At 34.5% G+C, this 21,159-nt stretch overlaps 1 protein-coding gene across 1 annotated transcript in view; it reads left to right on the top strand.

Moving 5' to 3' along the window:
• The first annotated feature begins 668 nt into the window (after positions 1–668).
• Positions 669–21,159, top strand: part of LOC145139050 (uncharacterized) — a 35,296-nt gene continuing 14,805 nt past the window's right edge. The window contains exon 1 of the mRNA XM_079073006.1: positions 669–1,813. Coding sequence (XP_078929132.1) covers positions 669–1,813 — 1,145 coding nt within the window. The remainder of the gene's footprint in view (positions 1,814–21,159) is intronic.

The following is a 21,159-nucleotide window of genomic DNA, read 5'->3' as shown; positions in this document are numbered from 1 at the left end:
ATATACAACGTCTATGTGACTGATTCATTACACCGGATGAAACGAAATCATTCTCTTCCTCTCTTACGCTTCTACTTCATCTTTTCTCTCCTGCTGCAACCAAGGTATCATCCAGGCCAAGTGACGGTTCGGGCAATCTAGAAGAATTGTTTTCTACTGTTGTATCCTGGGAAACAAACACCCATATAGGGCGAATTTGTTTTAAGGAAACTGTGTTAAACACAGGCCTCAGTCAAGAATTTTTTGGATTTTGTTCTTTCGCACAGTTTTGGGTTATATTTTCCTAACAGTCTTAAAACAAATTGTTTGTGCGAAACGAACTTGGAAAAAAAAATTGTTTCTGATTCGTCTTTAAGTGTTTATAAAAACGATTTTCTTTCCTCTACATAACAATTGCAGAATCTGTTTTCAGAAATCGTTTTCTAAGACATTTTCTGCTTCTTCTGTTTTCTGTTTAACTTTATTGCATCCATAATCTAACTGTTTAAGTTTATTGCATCCATAATCTGTTACTGTTTTCAGAAATTGTTTTCTAAAACAATTTTCAGATTCTTTCTTTTGTTTCACAATTTTTCAGAACCTGCTTTCTGGAAACAGACAATATTTAACAGTTTAGTGGTTACTGAATTTTAATCTTTAACAGTTTTATATTTGCTTCCTTTTGTAGCATGACTACTGGTGAAGGCTCCCAACCACCAAAGCCTAATGGAACTCCTAATGCTCAAGGAGCTCCAATGATGACCATGCCGGTCAATCATGCTGAGAAACCTGAGAAGTTCTCTGGACTGAACTTTAAGAGGTGGCAGCAGAAGATGCTCTTCTATCTTACCGCATTGAATCTTGCTAGATTCTTAACTGAAGAGGCTCCTCGGATGCCCGAAGGAGAAGGAGATGTGCAAGCTTTAACTGCTATTGATGCTTGGAAACATTCTGATTTCTTGTGTAGGAATTATGTTCTTAATGGTCTTGTTGATTCATTGTATAATGTGTATTGTGTAACAAAGACAACCAAAGAACTATGGGACTCATTGGACAAAAAGTATAAAACCGAAGATGTCGGGACAAAGAAATTTGTAGTGGATGGCAAAACTGTTATGTCCCAAGTCCAAGAACTACAAGTCCTCTTACATGACATGCATGCCGAGGGTATGGGGTTGAATGAGCCTTTTTCTGTAGCTTCCATGATTGAGAAGCTACCCCCTAGTTGGGTTGATTTCAAGAACTACTTGAAACATAAGAGAAAGGAGATGTCCATTGAGGACCTTATTGTTCGCCTTCAAATTGAAGAGGACAATAAGATAGCTCAAAGTAGTAGTTATACCCCTACTTCTGAGAAAGCTAATGTGGTGGAGCATGGTCAAACTTCTGGGAAGAACAAATCTGGAAAGGGAAAATTCCAAAAGAAAGGCAAGGGTTCAAACTTGGGAGCCAAAGGTGGAACTTTTAAGAAAAAGTTTCAAGGAAACTGCCATAACTGTGACCAACGGGGTCATCGGGCTGCAAATTGCAAGCTTCCAAAGAAGGCTAAGGAGGAAAATGTTGTGGAGAAGATAACCAAAGATGTGACTGGCATCGATCTTGCAGCGGTTATTTCTGAAGTTAATCCTATGGAGTCCAATCCAAGGGAGTGGTGGATTGATACGGGAGCTACCCGTCATGTTTGCTCAAATAGAGATTGGTTCAGAAACTTCAAGGTTGTGGATAATGGTGACAAACTGTTCATGGGAAACTCGGCCACTTCTGATATCCAAGGTGTTGGAAATATTGTGTTGAAGATGACGTCCGGAAGAGAGCTGACGTTGAATGATGTGTTGTATGTGTTGGATTAATGTCTAAGTCCATAACTATATTTGGTATGTACTTGACCCGACCCGGCATGGTCCATTTGGGTTGCACTTCACCGGCACAATGTATATGGATAGTGTTTTGAGAATAGTATATTTATGATTTATATTAATATATTATAAGTTCTAATATATTAATATGGAATCATATTATTTAATTAGTATTGATCAAGAATTAATTTAGAATTAATTAAGTGATCAAAAAGAACTAATTAAATATGGACTCTTATATATATGGAATGGGCCAAGTTCATTTAGGTTGGGCTAAGCTTTCATGGATGGTCCATGGAGCTTTTAACCCATGGATCCTATGTAAATGAAAGGTCATGGGTATTAGGGTTTACATGGATGTAACCCTAATCCTCCATAATATATAAAGGGGTCCTTGGCTCACAAAATTGGCACAAGTGTGTGAAAATAAGAGTGGGCCGATTTTAGTGTGCATACATATTCTCTCAAGTTCTTCCAAGGTGTTTTGGTGATTTGTGATTCCATTTGAGGCTTCCACACTATTGGGGCTAAACTCTTAAAGCTTGAAGACATCAAGCTACATCAAAAGGTATGTCATCTAACTAGAACTTTGTAGTATAGGTGCTTCATAATATGCTAGTTAGGATGAAACCTTGGAATAGTTAATATTTGCATGTATAATAGAGAAAACATAGATCCAAGGTTTATAGGGTTGCATGTACACCATAGGAGTGTTAGAATGCTCAAAACCCAACAGTGGTATCAGAGCCATGGGTTGTTTTCTGTTATATTGATGCAAATGTTTTATTTTCAAGTTGGAAAAAAAAGGAAAAAAAACATGACGTTTGTCAAATTTTAAGATAATTACTTGTTTTTGTGAAAAACTAATTATTTGTAAAATTTGAATCATTTCTTATATGAGTTGAATTAGGTCAAATTTAGTAAAAGATAAAATGATATGATTATTTTATTAGTTTTAAAAGTTTGATCTAAAGAGTTTTTTGAAACCTCCATAAGTTATGGATATGAAAAGGTTTTTAAAAAAAATTGATTCAAAGTTTTTTATGGAGTTACAAAACTTAGTCTTAATGTTTTAAAGAATTCCATAACTTGTTCTTAAGTTATGGAACATGAAAAGTTTCATCATAAAACAAGTATTTAACTCCATAAGTTATGAAATCCAAAAGTTTTCAAGAGTTACAAAACTTGCCCTCAAGTTTTGGAATTTGGAAAAAAAAATTTATGATAAAAAAAAAGAATTGAATTCTAAAACTCTTGGGTTCATAACTTAAACAATTAATTAAATGGTTTTAATTTTGAATTTAATAATTGGAATTATGATGTTTTTATTGAATAATTCAATTAACTCTTATGAACTTTATTAATAGATAATTAAAGCGTTTAATTAAAAGAGTATTATTAATCCATAAATATATGGTTTGAGTTTAATTAAATTAAAAGTCTAGTTTAATTAATAGATTAAACCACCAAGTATTTTAAATGTCTAAAATACACCCTTATACTATTATAATATTAAAAGTTGAATATATTATATGTATAAGAGCAAGTCGTCTTACCATTAGTAGGCCTCATTCACGAAGCCGGTCTATAAGGGGGTATAAGGTTACTGCCTATAAAATGGCAGTTTAATGGGTGTCCACTCTCACTCACCGCTTCCTTGACCGGTGGAGGGTCGTTAGCCGAACAGGTAGGACAAGGACTATAATTCTCCCTTCATTATAAGTATAATGATAAATACTAAGTAACTAAACACTTATAAATTCCAAATCTTAGTTACTTAGGAAAATGTGAATAAGGTGCTAATCCATGAAATTACACTTTGCACTTTGTTTAAGCTGCTAGTGGAGCGTGTGTGGTTAACCGGCACACTAACCTGGACTTAACAAGGTAGGCAAAGGGTAACTTAATGTTTATCATAGTATCGTTGGAGCGTGTGTGGTTAACCGGCACATCGATTGAGGGGTAAATATTAAGGGTACCAAGTATATTTGCATGGTTACTTCACACCTTGTTTTGTGATCCTCGGCATCCCAGTCACAAAACCTGAAGGGCACACTCGAGATTGAAACATGCCATTGAAAAGTTCAATGAATCTCAAAAGAATCTAGGAGTTTCAAAACCAATTAAAACCTAATAATACATTTCGTTTATCTTGGTGGAAATTGGTGAATCGTCATTCACCTACCTTCAAATATTTTATAGCTTGGATTACGGCATCCCTCTTCCAAGTTATAAAATAATTTGTTGGGTCCTAGCCTTAATATATCATATTGGGTGTTATATTAAGGACTTAAATCAACTTTACGTGAATTTCTCCCATTGTTGATGTCTGGTTTAGACAACAATGATCTTCCCAAACCAAGCTTTCCTAATGAATATGACTTCTCGAGTTTGGCTCATGGAAGTCATACTTCTCTTCCTCCACCTCCTCCAATTATTCTCCCTAACCCACAAGTTCAAGGTCACTCAAGCCCTAATGGCAAGCAAGGTCTATGTGTGATCACATCTTAGAGATGAAGTCACATATTGACAAGCCAGGAGAGTTGGGTGTCAAAGTCTTGAGAAAGTTGGATGTTTAATCACTTTCTAAGTCACATAGTGAGTTCCTTTGGGACTACTATGAAACAGACTATGACATGAACCTTAATGATCATATCTATTTGCTTGGTGTTGCTGAATTAGCAATGATTTGGAACGATAGTAAAGCAAATTTGATTAGAAGATCAACTTCCCAAAAACTTTATGGACAGTGATAATGGTGACACTGGAAATCCAGAAAAAGCATTCTCTTCCCAATGGAAAGGGATTGGCCATAGTCAACCCGGTTGACCAAATGGTAAAGAGAAAGGCTAATTCTGAGATAGTCCCATTACCAAAGGGTCCATATGTTTATTTTGCCAAAGGAAGGGGCGTTGATTGCAAAGCTGCCAAATTTACCTAAGGATGTTAAAGTCAATAAGTTTGACTCTACATTAGGTAGAGCCCATTATCTAACTCTGTTAAGTTCTATTCTGAGATCCTCATTACATGATGTGACTAGGTCACATGTTGATGTTTTAAGAATTAAAGAATAGAGAGAAATCGTAAAGGAAGTATATGTTGATTCTGATCGCGAAGGTAGATTTCGATCGCATCAGAATTTTGAGCAGTTGCTTAAGAAGTTATGATATATTGCTAAGGAATAGATAACAACAATTTTCCATGTGGATTGTAAGGATAAGTTTTTCCGCAAAGTTTTAAAATAAAAGAAAATTGTTTAACTTTATTTATTTGAAGTATCCTTACAATGGTATTTGTGGAAAATTGTTGCTTATATGATTCCACTGACAGCAATATTGGAAAATGGATTTGATTCTTTCATTTGTGGTAGTGTCTAAATTTACCAAATCAGGAAAGTTCCTCATCCCCCAAGTTTCAATTGGACCGAAACTTGGAATCATGCAAGTTGAATAGTATGATGAATGAGAACTTTCAAGCATTGGAAAATCAAGACTAATTACTTGTTCACATGGATGTGTGAGTCAAGTGAAGGACTAAAGGGATCGAGTACACATTCTTGTGTACTGGTCATGTCCACCACAAAGCTCGTTAAGACTATTTGATTTACTAAAGTTTAGTAAATATGGTTATACTTACAAGTTTAAGTATAATTCTGAAACATTGGAAAAGTCTCAATGTATGGCAGAACGAATGGGAAGAATCAAATTAGGCAAAAAGATAAAAGTTTCTCAAATCTGAAAAGATGGGAGAGTACTTTAGTATCATGTTTGTGATCATCTTAATGATTTAGAAATCATATCACAATTAGTCCTCTAAAGGTCATCTTAGTGCATTCTTATGACTAAGAAGAGGAGTCATGAATTTTTGAAATGGTTAGATCAGGAAGATGAGTCATACTTCGTTCCAAAACAATTCTTAGAGTCATACTCCAAGATTGTAACTTGAGTGACATATCTTAAAGAAAGGTTTAAAACACTTTTCAAATGTAAGAGTAAAAGTGTCCTACTCTTGTACATTTGAAATTGGTAAGTTGTGATGTTTTGGATAAAACAAAGACCAACTAAGGCCAATTGTGTGAAGTGTTTGTCTTGATAAAGAATCCGCACTATCTCTTGAATATTTGGCAAGATAGTCTTATATGTCAAGAGGATAGTGGGAGTCTTAAAGATCCTAAAAAGAATTTCAAGAACTAATCAAGAATAAAACCTGAGGTTCTTCACTAGCACACGACTTGAGGTTTATAACCTATCGTGTTGACATATTCTGTGCCCATTCCAGTTAAAGTTGGCTTTGCATAGGAGTTCTGAAAGTTCTCAATTGGTTGCATAACAACTTGGAAGCAATGGCAGGCCCTGTACTGCCAGGTGGCAAGAAGTTAAGATTGCATAAGTTCAGTCCATATGAGTTTGGATTTGTCATTATCCTTGTCTTGTGACTATGGTTTTGACGATTCACATGGATAAGAACACATACACCATAAAATCTAAGGGTCATAAGGTTTCTCTCCGATTCATGAAAATGATGGTGAGGAAACACTTCCACCAAGTAGATTTGAAGCAGATGGCAAAAGGTCTAAAGAATTGAGACTATGATTACGACATCCCTTTTCATAGTTCTGAAATTGTTTAGACACACATGCATGCTATCTAAGGAAAGGTGTATGATTTTGATAAAGTTTTATCAAAGCATCTCGTATCAGAAATCTGAACTTTGGTAAGAAAGTCAATAAAGTATTGATTTCTAGAAGTCCAGCTGATTTCTGAGTACATGTCAAAGCTAGTGGGAGCATAAGTGTTATGCTAATAATCATCATGTTAGTGGGAGCATGATAATTATTGTTAGTGTTGCAAGTTAGCAATGTTAATTATAGAAAACAAAAGTTTCAATTCGTGAGGCTGCAGGGATTGAAAAAGTTGTTTTGCTATAATTAAGGGAGAGGATATACTTCATTTCAGCTCTAAAGGCTTAGATTGAGACCTTAATCATCTTTAGTCAAGAATATATATATGAATTTCATGTTGGATTGGTTCAACTTAAAGAAATTCTATATATTGCGTTCTCAAAATTCGATTATGATTACGACATCCCTCTTCATAGTCAAATTTTGAAAACATGGCAAATAAAAATATTGTAGCAAAAGACTGGTCTAGAATCATGTCTTTATGTGAGACATCATGAATCGTGTACCATTTGCTTTGGGTACAGGATCGATTGCATGTGCTATAATATTTGTCATTTCTAAATTTTTTCCAAATGCCCAGAGGCATTAAGAAGGGAAAAGGTCTAGAATTGGATATGACTAAAATGATTAAGCAAGTGTCGAGGACAATCTGAGGTTTACCAAAGATTGGTTGCTCAGGGACAGTTGGAAGTATAGTGCTAATTTTGGAAGGACCATATTGACATATTCTGAAAAGAGGCATCTCTTATTCAGAAGTGATAGTCAAAATGAGAATATGGAGTTGTCTCCATAGGTGGAAGTTATCTGTGTAAGATTAGAAAACTTAATGCAAGAAGCATGTCCAAAGCAATGTACTTTGAATATGAGACTTAGTTTCCATGGAGTTGATCTCCATTGGAATACCTTATAATGACTGTTGACAAGTCTTTGTGACTTTGTACATATTCATTACAGGAGGGTCAGTGCATATAAGTTTAAAATCTAAACAGATTTCGATAAATGATAGGAATTTGAAATTCTCACATTTTTCGATAAGGATTTGGGAGTGTGAAATTAGAATCATTGAAATTATGTTCAATTGGTTTATTTCACAAAGTAAGGATCATAGACAAACATAGAGTGCATACTTGGTGTATGGCAAAGCTATTGTTTAAGAAAAACATAGTGTACATGCTTGGAGCATGGGACAACTAGTGTTTTTAATTCAAGTATAAAGTTGATAAAACCGAAACAATGAATAATGAGTAATCAGTATGGTGATAAATAAAAGTGTTTATTTATATTCATAGGGTTTGATACCATATTTGATTCATTTATTCTTGTGTTTCACTTTGCATGTTTTGACTTCCAGAATAACTAAGTCGCTCTTCCTGAATGATTAAGTTATTCAAACCATCCACAGTCGGTCATATGTTGGAAGTAGATATGAATCAAGACTGTCATGGGTTGGTTTGTAGAGGTCCAAGTTGGTGGACAAAGTGGTGCTACAACACTCATGAGTGCTCATAAGTTCTGAGTATTGGATTCAACCCGCGCTCATTTGAATCACTTCATGGATTTTATCACGAGTGATCATGAGACGATAATATCTTATATTATTAAAACCTAGAGATATGAGTTGTTACTATGAGTTGGTTGTACATTGATTGCACGAAAACGCATTGGTAACTCGATGTTATAAAACGTGCCTTTGTGTATGATTCAACAAGTAGTAGAACAAGCCATATGAGTCGAAGTTTATCCATTCCTTTTACCTTCGGGATAAAAGCGATATCTGTGGGCCCCTCGATGATTTAGCGATGACACATGTGAGTGCTTGGCCAAGCCAGGACTGATTTGATTTGTTCAATCAGTCAGTCATCATAAATCGAAAATCGGGAAACAACAAATGGACAGAGAGAATGATTATAATCCATGTCTCAGTCCATATGATATCTAGAATGGAGGAATATATGATCCCTTATCTAATGGACAAGTCATTGACAAGGTCAGAGTTCGACAGCGGCTTTAAGAGCTACGATTGCCAGTTAGGTTTTGAAGTCATACTCAATAATAGTTTTAGACTTATCCAAGTGGGAGACTGTTGGATTAATGTCTAAGTCCATAACTATATTTGGTATGTACTTGACCCGACCCGGCATGGTCCATTTGGGTTGCAATTCACCGGCACAATTTATATGGATAGTCTTTTGAGAATAGTATATTTATGATTTATATTAATATATTATAAGTTCTAATATATTAATATGGAATCATATTATTTAATTAGTATTGATCAAGAATTAATTTAGAATTAATTAAGTGATCAAAAAGAACTAATTAAATATGGACTCTTATATATATGGAATGGGCCAAGTTCATTTAGGTTGGGCTAAGCTTTCATGGATGGTCCATGGAGCTTTTAACCCATGGATCCTATGTAAATGAAAGGTCATGGGTATTAGGGTTTACATGGATGTAACCCTAATCCTCCATAATATATAAAGGGGTCCTTGGCTCACAAAATTGGCACAAGTGTGTGAAAATAAGAGTGGTCCGATTTTAGTGTGCATACATATTCTCTCAAGTTCTTCCAAGGTGTTTTGGTGATTTGTGATTCCATTTGAGGCTTCCACACTATTGGGGCTAAGCTCTTAAAGCTTGAAGACATCAAGCTACATCAAAAGGTATGTCATCTATGGCCGATCCATTTCCATTGGGAAGAGAATGCTTTTTTGGATTCCCAGTGTCATCATTGTCAATGTCCATAAAGTTTTTAGGAAGTTGATCTTAGCAAATAGATAAGATCATTAAGGGTCTTGTCATAGTCTGTTTCATAGGTGTTCCAAAAGAACTCACTATGTGACTTAGAAAGTGGTTGAGCCACCAACTTTCTCAAGACTTTGACACCCAACTCTCCCGGCTTGTCAATATGCGACTACATGTCCAAGATGTGATCACACATAGACCTTTGCTTGCCAATAGGGCTTGAGTGACCTTAAACTTTTCAGGAACTTGTGGGTTAGGGAGAATAATTGGAGGAGGTGAAAGAAGTATGATTTCCATGGGACATCATCTTCATTTAGGAAAGCTTGTTTCAAGAGATTTGGGAAGATCATAAATGTCTAAACCAGACATCTTTTGGGAGATACTCAAGATAGTTGATTTAAAGTCCTTAATATAACACCCAATATGAAATATTAAGGCTAGGACCCAACACAATACTTTTATAACTTGGAAGAGGGATGCCGTAATCCAAGCTATAAAATATTTGAAGGTAGGCGAATGACGATTCACCAATTTCCACCATGAAAACGAAATATATATTATTAGGTTTTAATTGGTTTTTGAAACTCCTAGATCTTTGAGATTCATTGAACTGTTCAATGGCATGTTTCAATCTCGAGTGTGCCCTTCAGGTTTTGTGACTGGGATGCCGAGGATCACAAAACAAGGTGTGAAGTAACCATGCAAATTACTTGGTACCCTTAAGTGTTTACCCCTCAATCGATGTGCCGGTTAACCACACACGCTCCATCGATACTATGATAAACATTAGGTTACCCTTTGCCTACCTTGTTAAATACGAGTTAGTGTGCCGGTTAACCACACACGCTCCACTAACCGACTTAAACAAAGTGCAAAGTGTAATTTCATGGATTAGCACCTTATTCACTTTTTCCTAAGTAACTAAGATTGGGTATTTATAAAAGGTTTAGTTACTTAGTATTTATCATTAATACTTTTAATGAAGGGAGAATTATAGTCCTTGTCCTACCCGTTCGGCTAACGACCCTCCACCGGTCAAGGAAGCGGTGGGTGAGAGTGGACACCCATTAAACTGCCATTTTATATGCAGTAACCTTATACCCCCCTTATAGACCGACTTCGTGAATGAGGCCTACTAACGGTAAGACTGACTTTGTTCTTATACATATATATATATATATATATATATATATATATATATATATATATATATATATATATATAAGTATTAACTATTAATATTATAATAGTATAAGGGTGTATTTTAAACATTTAAAATAGTTGGTGGTTTAATCTATTAATTAAACTATACTCTTAATTTAATTAAACTTAAACCATGTCTTTATGGAATTATTAACTCTTTTAATTAGACACTTTAATTAATTTAATGAAGTCCATAAAGTTTGAACTTTAACTTTTAAAATTCTTGGGTTTGGAATTAAAGTGTATATGGGGTTTGACTTTACAAATTCCAAAACTTGAGGACAAGTTTTGAACAATTCAAAAAACTTATGGTTTCCATAACTTATGAATTTTAAAGTGGTTTAATGGAAAAAACCCTTCAAGTTCCATAACTTGTAGACAAGTTATGGAAGACTTTAAAAGCATTAAAAATGTGACTCTTCATTTTTTCATAACTTATGGAATTTTTATGGGTTTGAAAATTCATAAATGTGACTTTTCATGTAACTTGAGGACAAGTTACAAAAACACATATTATGAACAACTTCAAGATTAATTTGGATTGAAAACAACTATCTCATAATTTTTCCTATTAATCTAAACAAACTCATAAACATGAACATTCATAATCAACATTTTTCAAACATCATATAAACATGTATAAAACTTGAAACTTTGATTATTATCCTTTATTTTGATGAGAATAAACATTACCATAGTATCAAAAAACAAATTTTATGAACAAAAACACTTTGCGGTAATGATTCTAATCCAAAACAGGCCAAAAAAACTCGAAGATAAGCTGTCAGGGGGTCCAACTCGTCGAGTGCAAGAACCAACTCGACGAGTTGGATGAATTTGTTCATGGACTCGTCGAGTCCATCACTGGACTCGTTGAGTCTGCTGTCCCGACAGCAAAAAATTCGATTTTTTTCAGTTTTTTTTTCAGCAACTTGCATCAAGTATAATTGAAAACAACCCATGGCTCTGATACCACTGTTGGGTTTTGGTATACTACAACATCCTATGGTGCACATACAACCCTAAATACCTTGGATCTATGTTTTCACTAATTATACATGCAAATGGTTTCCAAGGTATTAATCTTACAACTAGCATGCATTTAACATAAAATTATAATATACTAGTTAGCATGACATACCTTTTGATGGAGCTTGAATTCTTGGTGTATTTGGCCTTAAAGAGCTTAGCCCCAATAGTGTGGAAGCCTCAAATGGAATCACAACACACCATGGACAAAGGATGAATTTGAGAGAGAATTCCATGCACACAAAAGACACCATGAACTCTAAAAAGATACAAGTGGCGATTTTGGGCAATGAAGTATCTATTTATATGTGGGATTTCTAGGGTCATGGATATAACCCAAATCCATACCCATGGGTTTTATGATCCATGGTTCATGTGGCCCAACTCTTTATGTATCCATACATAAACTTGGTCCAACATGGATCATAAGCCCAACACATATAAATATAACTAATTATCATAATTAGTCCCCATAGATTTAATTAGTCTCTTTCGACCACTAAATTAATTCCAAATTAATTCTTGATCACTACTAATTAAAACATATGATTTCATATTAATATATTATTACTTATAATATATTAATAAACCATAAATAACCTTCTCGCAAAAGTCCATCCTAACAAATTGTCCTGATGATATGCAACCCAAATGGACCATGCTACTCTCGGGTCGAATACATACCAATAATAGTTATGGGCTTAGACACCTAATCCAACAATCACAACCCCTAGAGTTTAGTTAGAAGTTGGTCCCCTGTTATTATGCGGATTATTTGATACCTTATTGGTATTTTCAGAATGGTGGTTACGAGACTCCTTTGTTGGATTAATGTCTAAGTCCATAACTATATTTGGTATGTACTTGACTCGACCCGGCATGGTCCATTTGGGTTGCACTTCACCGGCACAATTTATATGGATAGTCTTTTGAGAATAGTATATTTATGATTTATATTAATATATTATAAGTTCTAATATATTAATATGCAATCATATTATTTAATTAGTATTGATCAAGAATTAATTTAGAATTAATTAACTGATCAAAAAGAACTAATTAAATATGGACTCTTATATATATGGAATGGGCCAAGTTCATTTAGGTTGGGCTAAGCTTTCATGGATGGTCCATGGAGCTTTTAACCCATGGATCCTATGTAAATGAAAGGTCATGGGTATTAGGGTTTACATGGATGTAACCCTAATCCTCCATAATATATAAAGGGGTCCTTGGCTCACAAAATTGGCACAAGTGTGTGAAAATAAGAGTGGGCCGATTTTAGTGTGCATACATATTCTCTCAAGTTCTTCCAAGGTGTTTTGGTGATTTGTGATTCCATTTGAGGCTTCCACACTATTGGGGCTAAGCTCTTAAAGCTTGAAGACATCAAGCTACATCAAAAGGTATGTCATCTAACTAGAACTTTGTAGTATAGGTGCTTCATAATATGCTAGTTAGGATGAAACCTTGGAATAGTTAATATTTGCATGTATAATAGAGAAAACATAGATCCAAGGTTTATAGGGTTGCATGTACACCATAGGAGTGTTATAATGCTCAAAACCCAACAGTGGTATCAGAGCCATGTTGTTTTCTGTTATATTGATGCAAATGTTTTATTTTCAAGTTGGAAAAAAAAGGAAAAAAACATGACGTTTGTCAAATTTTAAGATAATTACTTGTTTTGGTAAAAACTAATTATTTGTAAAATTTGAATCATTTGCTATATGAGTTGAATTGGGTCAAATTTAGTAAAAGATAAAATGATATGATTATTTTATTAGTTTTAAAAGTTTGATCTAAATGTTTTAAGGAGTTACAAATTTTGTCATAAAATTTTGGAGCTCAAAAGTTTTTTTTTTAAGTTGTGATCTTAAGTGTTTTGAAACCTCCATAAGTTATGGATATGAAAGTTTTTTTTTTAAAAAAAAAAATTGATTTAAAGTTTTTATGGAGTTACAAAATTTGGAGTTAATGTTTTAAAGAATTCCATAACTTGTTCTTAAGTTATGGAACATGAAAAGTTTCATCATAAAACAAGTATTTAACTCCATAAGTTATGGAATCCATAGGTTTTCAAGAGTTACAAAACTTGCCCTCAAGTTTTGGAATTTGGAAAAAGCTTTTTATGAAAAAAAAAAGAATTAAATTCTAAAACTCTTGGGTTCATAACTTAAACAATTAATTAAATGGTTTTAATTTTGAATTTAATAATTGGAATTATGATGTTTTATTGAATAATTCAAATTAAATCTTATGGACTTTATTAATAGTTAATTAAAGCGTTTAATTAAAAGAGTATTATTAAATCCATAAATAAAGATATGGTTTGAGCTTAATTAAATTAAAAGTTTAGTTTAATTAATAGATTAAACCACCAAGTATTTTAAATGTCTAAAATACACCCTTATACTATTATAATATTAAAAGTTTAATATATTATATGTATAAGAGCAAGTCGTCTTACCAATAGTAGGCCTCATTCACGAAGCCGGTCTATAAGGGGGGTATAAGGTTATTGCCTATAAAATGGCAGTTTAATGGGTGTCTACTCTCACCCACCGCTTCCTTGACCGGTGGAGGGTCGTTAGCCGAACGGGTAGGACAAGGACTATAATTCTCCCTTCATTAAAAGTATTAATGATAAATACTAAGTAACTAAACTCTTAATAATACCCAATCTTAGTTACTTAGGAAAATGTGAATTTGGTGCTAACCCATGAAATTACACTTTGCACTTTGCTTAAGTCAGTTAGTGGAGCGTGTGTGGTTAACCGGCACACTAGCTTGATTTAACAAGGTAGGCAAAGGGTAACTTAATGTTTATCATAGTATCGATGGAGCGTGTGTGGTTAACCGGCACATCGATTGAGGGGGTAAATATTAAGGATACCAAGTATATTTGCATGGTTATTCACACCTTGTTTTGTGATCCTCGGCATCCCAGTCACAAAACCTGAAGGGCACACTCGAGATTGAAACATGCCTTTGAAAAGTTCAATGAATCTCAAAAGAATCTAGGAGTTTCAAAACCAATTAAAACCTAATAATACATTTCGTTTATCTTTGTGGAAATTGGTGAATCGTCATTCACCTACCTTCAAATATTTTATAGCATGGATTACGGCATCCCTCTTCCAAGTTATAAAATAGTTTGCTGGGTCCTAGCCTTAATATTTCATATTGGGTGTTATATTAAGGACTTTAGATCAACTATCTTGAATATCTCCCAAAAAGATGTCTGGTTTAGACAACAATGATCTTCCCAAACCAAGCTTTCCTAATGAATATGACTTCCCGAGTTTGGCTCATGGAAGTCATACTTCTCTTCCTCCACATCCTCCAATTATTCTCCCTAACCCACAAGTTCAAGGTCACTCAAGCCCTAATGGCATGCAAGGTCTATGTGTGATCACATCTTAGAGATGAAGTCACATATTGACAAGCTGGGAGAGTTGGGCGTCAAAGGCTTGAGAAAGTTGGATGTTCAATCACTTTCTAAGTCACATAGTGAGTTCCTTTGGGACTACTATGAAACAGACTATGACATGAACCTTAATGATCATATCTATTTGCTTAGTGTTGCTGAATCAGCAATGATTTGGAACGATAGTAAAGCAAATTTGATTAGAAGATCAACTTCCCAAAAACTTTATGGACAGTGATAATGGTGACACTGGAAATCCAGAAAAAGCATTCTCTTCCCAATGGAAAGGGATTGGCCATAGTCAACCCGGTTGACCAAATGGTAAAGAGAAAGGCTAATTCTGAGATAGTCCCATTACCAAAGGGTCCATATGTTTATTTTGCCAAAGGAAGGGGCGTTGATTGCAAAGCTGCCAAATTTACCTAAGGATGTTAAAGTCAATAAGTTTGACTCTACATCAGGTAGAGCCCATTATCTAACTTTGTTAAGTTCTATTATGAGATCCTCATTACATGATGTGACTGGGTCACATGTTGATGTTTTAAGAATTAAATAATAGAGAGAAATCTTAAAGGAAGTATATGCTGATTCTGATCGCGAAGGTAGATTTCGATCGCATCAGAATTTTGAGCAGTTGCTTAAGAAGTTATGATATATTGCTAAGGAATAGATAACAACAATTTTCCATGTGGATTGTAAGGATAAGTTTTTCCGCAAAGTTTTAAAATAAAAGAAAATTGTTTAGTTTTATTTATTTGAAGTATCCTTACAATGGCATTTGTGGAAAATTGTTGCTTATATGATTCCACTGACAGCAATATTGGAAAATGGATTTGATTCTTTCATTTGTGGTAGTGTCTAAATTTACCAAATCAGGAAAGTTCCTCATCACCCAAGTTTCAATTGGACCGAAACTTGGAATCATGCAAGTTGAATAGTATGATGAATGAGAACTTTCAAGCATTGGAAAATCAAGACTAATTACTTGTTCACATGGATGTGTGAGTCAAGTGAAGGACTAAAGGGATCGAGTACACATTCTTGTGCACTGGTCATGTCCACCACAAAGCTCGTTAAGACTATTTGATTTACTAAAGTTTAGTAAATATGGTTATACTTACAAGTTTAAGTATAATTCTGAAACATTCGAAAAGTCTCAATGTATGGCAGAACGAATGGGAAGAATCAAATTAGACAGAAAGATAAAAGTTTCTCAAATCTGAAAAGATGGGAGAGTACTTTAGTATCATGTTTGTGATCATCTTAATGATTTAGAAATCATATCACAATTAGTCCTCTAAAGGTCATCTTAGTGCATTCTTATGACTAAGAAGAGGAGTCATGAATTTTTGAAATGGTTAGATCAGGAAGATGAGTCATACTTCGTTCCAAAACAATTCTTAGAGTCATACTCCAAGATTGTAACTTGAGTGACATATCTTAAAGAAAGGTTTAAAACACTTTTCAAATGTAAGAGTAAAAGTGTCCTACTCTTGTACATTTGAAATTGGTAAGTTGTGATATTTTGGATAAAACAAAGACCAACTAAGGCCAATTGTGTGAAGTGTTTGTCTTGATAAAGAATCCGCACTATCTCTTGAATATTTGGCAAGATAGTCTTATATGTCAAGAGGATAGTGGGAGTCTTAAAGATCCTAAAAAGAATTTCAAGAACTAATCAAGAATAAAACCTGAGGTTCTTCACTAGCACACGACTTGAGGTTTATAACCTATCGTGTTGACATATTCTGTGCCCATTCCAGTTAAAGTTGGCTTTGCATAGGAGTTCTAAAAGTTCTCAATTGGTTGCATAACAACTTGGAAGCAATGGCAGGCCCTGTACTGCCAGGTGGCAAGAAGTTAAGATTGCATAAGTTCAGTCCATATGAGTTTGGATTTGTCATTATCCTTGTCTTGTGACTATGGTTTTGACGATTCACATGGATAAGAACACATACACCATAAAATCTAAGGGTCATAAGGTTTCTCTCCGATTCATGAAAATGATGGTGAGGAAACACTTCCACCAAGTAGATTTGAAGCAGATGGCAAAAGGTCTAAAGAATTGAGACTATGATTACGACATCCCTTTTCATAGTTCTGAAATTGTTTAGACACACATGCATGCTATCTAAGGAAAGGTGTATGATTTTGATAAAGTTTTATCAAAGCATCTCGTATCAGAAATCTGAACTTTGGTAAGAAAGTCAATAAAGTATTGATTTCTAGAAGTCCAGCTGATTTCTGAGTACATGTCAAAGCTAGTGGGAGCATAAGTGTTATGCTAATAATCATCATGTTAGTGGGAGCATGATAATTATTGTTAGTGTTGCAAGTTAGCAATGTTAATTATAGAAAACAAAAGTTTCAATTCGTGAGGCTGCAGGGATTGAAAAAGTTGTTTTGCTATAATTAAGGGAGAGGATATACTTCATTTCAGTTCTAAAGGCTTAGATTGAGACCTTAATCATCTTTAGTCAAGAATATATATATGAATTTCATGTTGGATTGGTTCAACTTAAAGAAATTCTATATATTGCGTTCTCAAAATTCGATTATGATTACGACATCCCTCTTCATAGTCAAATTTTGAAAACATGGCAAATAAAAATATTGTAGCAAAAGACTGGTCTAGAATCATGTCTTTATGTGAGACATCATGAATCGTGTACCATTTGCTTTGGGTACAGGATCGATTGCATGTGCTATAATATTTGTCATTTCTAAATTTTTTCCAAATGCCCAGAGGCATTAAGAAGGGAAAAGGTCTAGAATTGGATATGACTAAAATGATTAAGCAAGTGTCGAGGACAATCTGAGGTTTACCAAAGATTGGTTGCTCAGGGACAGTTGGAAGTATAGTGCTAATTTTGGAAGGACCATATTGACATATTCTGAAAAGAGGCATCTCTTATTCAGAAGTGATAGTCAAAATGAGAATATGGAGTTGTCTCCATAGGTGGAAGTTATCTGTGTAAGATTAGAAAACTTAATGCAAGAAGCATGTCCAAAGCAATGTACTTTGAATATGAGACTTAGTTTCCATGGAGTTGATCTCCATTGGAATACCTTATAATGACTGTTGACAAGTCTTTGTGACTTTGTACATATTCATTACAGGAGGGTCAGTGCATATAAGTTTAAAATCTAAACAGATTTCGATAAATGATAGGAATTTGAAATTCTCACATTTTTCGATAAGGATTTGGGAGTGTGAAATTAGAATCATTGAAATTATGTTCAATTGGTTTATTTCACAAAGTAAGGATCATAGACAAACATAGAGTGCATACTTGGTGTATGGCAAAGCTATTGTTTAAGAAAAACATAGTGTACATGCTTGGAGCATGGGACAACTAGTGTTTTTAATTCAAGTATAAAGTTGATAAAACCGAAACAATGAATAATGAGTAATCAGTATGGTGATAAATAAAAGTGTTTATTTATATTCATAGGGTTTGATACCATATTTGATTCATTTATTCTTGTGTTTCACTTTGCATGTTTTGACTTCCAGAATAACTAAGTCGCTCTTCCTGAATGATTAAGTTATTCAAACCATCCACAGTCGGTCATATGTTGGAAGTAGATATGAATCAAGACTGTCATGGGTTGGTTTGTAGAGGTCCAAGTTGGTGGACAAAGTGGTGCTACAACACTCATGAGTGCTCATAAGTTCTGAGTATTGGATTCAACCCGCGCTCATTTGAATCACTTCATGGATTTTATCACGAGTGATCATGAGACGATAATATCTTATATTATTAAAACCTAGAGATATGAGTTGTTACTATGAGTTGGTTGTACATTGATTGCACGAAAACGCATTGGTAACTCGATGTTATAAAACGTGCCTTTGTGTATGATTCAACAAGTAGTAGAACAAGCCATATGAGTCGAAGTTTATCCATTCCTTTTACCTTCGGGATAAAAGCGATATCTGTGGGCCCCTCGATGATTTAGCGATGACACATGTGAGTGCTTGGCCAAGCCAGGACTGATTTGATTTGTTCAATCAGTCAGTCATCATAAATCGAAAATCGGGAAACAACAAATGGACAGAGAGAATGATTATAATCCATGTCTCAGTCCATATGATATCTAGAATGGAGGAATATATGATCCCTTATCTAATGGACAAGTCATTGACAAGGTCAGAGTTCGACAGCGGCTTTAAGAGCTACGATTGCCAGTTAGGTTTTGAAGTCATACTCAATAATAGTTTTAGACTTATCCAAGTGGGAGACTGTTGGATTAATGTCTAAGTCCATAACTATATTTGGTATGTACTTGACCCGACCCGGCATGGTCCATTTGGGTTGCAATTCACCGGCACAATTTATATGGATAGTCTTTTGAGAATAGTATATTTATGATTTATATTAATATATTATAAGTTCTAATATATTAATATGGAATCATATTATTTAATTAGTATTGATCAAGAATTAATTTAGAATTAATTAAGTGATCAAAAAGAACTAATTAAATATGGACTCTTATATATATGGAATGGGCCAAGTTCATTTAGGTTGGGCTAAGCTTTCATGGATGGTCCATGGAGCTTTTAACCCATGGATCCTATGTAAATGAAAGGTCATGGGTATTAGGGTTTACATGGATGTAACCCTAATCCTCCATAATATATAAAGGGGTCCTTGGCTCACAAAATTGGCACAAGTGTGTGAAAATAAGAGTGGTCCGATTTTAGTGTGCATACATATTCTCTCAAGTTCTTCCAAGGTGTTTTGGTGATTTGTGATTCCATTTGAGGCTTCCACACTATTGGGGCTAAGCTCTTAAAGCTTGAAGACATCAAGCTACATCAAAAGGTATGTCATCTATGGCCGATCCATTTCCATTGGGAAGAGAATGCTTTTTTGGATTCCCAGTGTCATCATTGTCAATGTCCATAAAGTTTTTAGGAAGTTGATCTTAGCAAATAGATAAGATCATTAAGGGTCTTGTCATAGTCTGTTTCATAGGTGTTCCAAAAGAACTCACTATGTGACTTAGAAAGTGGTTGAGCCACCAACTTTCTCAAGACTTTGACACCCAACTCTCCCGGCTTGTCAATATGCGACTACATGTCCAAGATGTGATCACACATAGACCTTTGCTTGCCAATAGGGCTTGAGTGACCTTAAACTTTTCAGGAACTTGTGGGTTAGGGAGAATAATTGGAGGAGGTGAAAGAAGTATGATTTCCATGGGACATCATCTTCATTTAGGAAAGCTTGTTTCAAGAGATTTGGGAAGATCATAAATGTCTAAACCAGACATCTTTTGGGAGATACTCAAGATAGTTGATTTAAAGTCCTTAATATAACACCCAATATGAAATATTAAGGCTAGGACCCAACACAATACTTTTATAACTTGGAAGAGGGATGCCGTAATCCAAGCTATAAAATATTTGAAGGTAGGCGAATGACGATTCACCAATTTCCACCATGAAAACGAAATATATATTATTAGGTTTTAATTGGTTTTTGAAACTCCTAGATCTTTGAGATTCATTGAACTGTTCAATGGCATGTTTCAATCTCGAGTGTGCCCTTCAGGTTTTGTGACTGGGATGCCGAGGATCACAAAACAAGGTGTGAAGTAACCATGCAAATTACTTGGTACCCTTAAGTGTTTACCCCTCAATCGATGTGCCGGTTAACCACACACGCTCCATCGATACTATGATAAACATTAGGTTACCCTTTGCCTACCTTGTTAAATACGAGTTAGTGTGCCGGTTAACCACACACGCTCCACTAACCGACTTAAACAAAGTGCAAAGTGTAATTTCATGGATTAGCACCTTATTCACTTTTTCCTAAGTAACTAAGATTGGGTATTTATAAAAGGTTTAGTTACTTAGTATTTATCATTAATACTTTTAATGAAGGGAGAATTATAGTCCTTGTCCTACCCGTTCGGCTAACGACCCTCCACCGGTCAAGGAAGCGGTGGGTGAGAGTGGACACCCATTAAACTGCCATTTTATATGCAGTAACCTTATACCCCCCTTATAGACCGACTTCGTGAATGAGGCCTACTAACGGTAAGACTGACTTTGTTCTTATACATATATATATATATATATATATATATATATATATATATAAGTATTAACTATTAATATTATAATAGTATAAGGGTGTATTTTAAACATTTAAAATAGTTGGTGGTTTAATCTATTAATTAAACTATACTCTTAATTTAATTAAACTTAAACCATG

This window comes from Lactuca virosa, chromosome 9 (assembly GCF_052849685.1).
Source record: "Lactuca virosa cultivar CGN04683 chromosome 9, Lactuca_virosa_CGN04683_v6, whole genome shotgun sequence".
NCBI lineage: Eukaryota > Viridiplantae > Streptophyta > Magnoliopsida > Asterales > Asteraceae > Lactuca > Lactuca virosa.
Note: the sequence above shows the minus strand (reverse complement) of the source record. Positions and strands in the feature narration are given on the sequence as shown.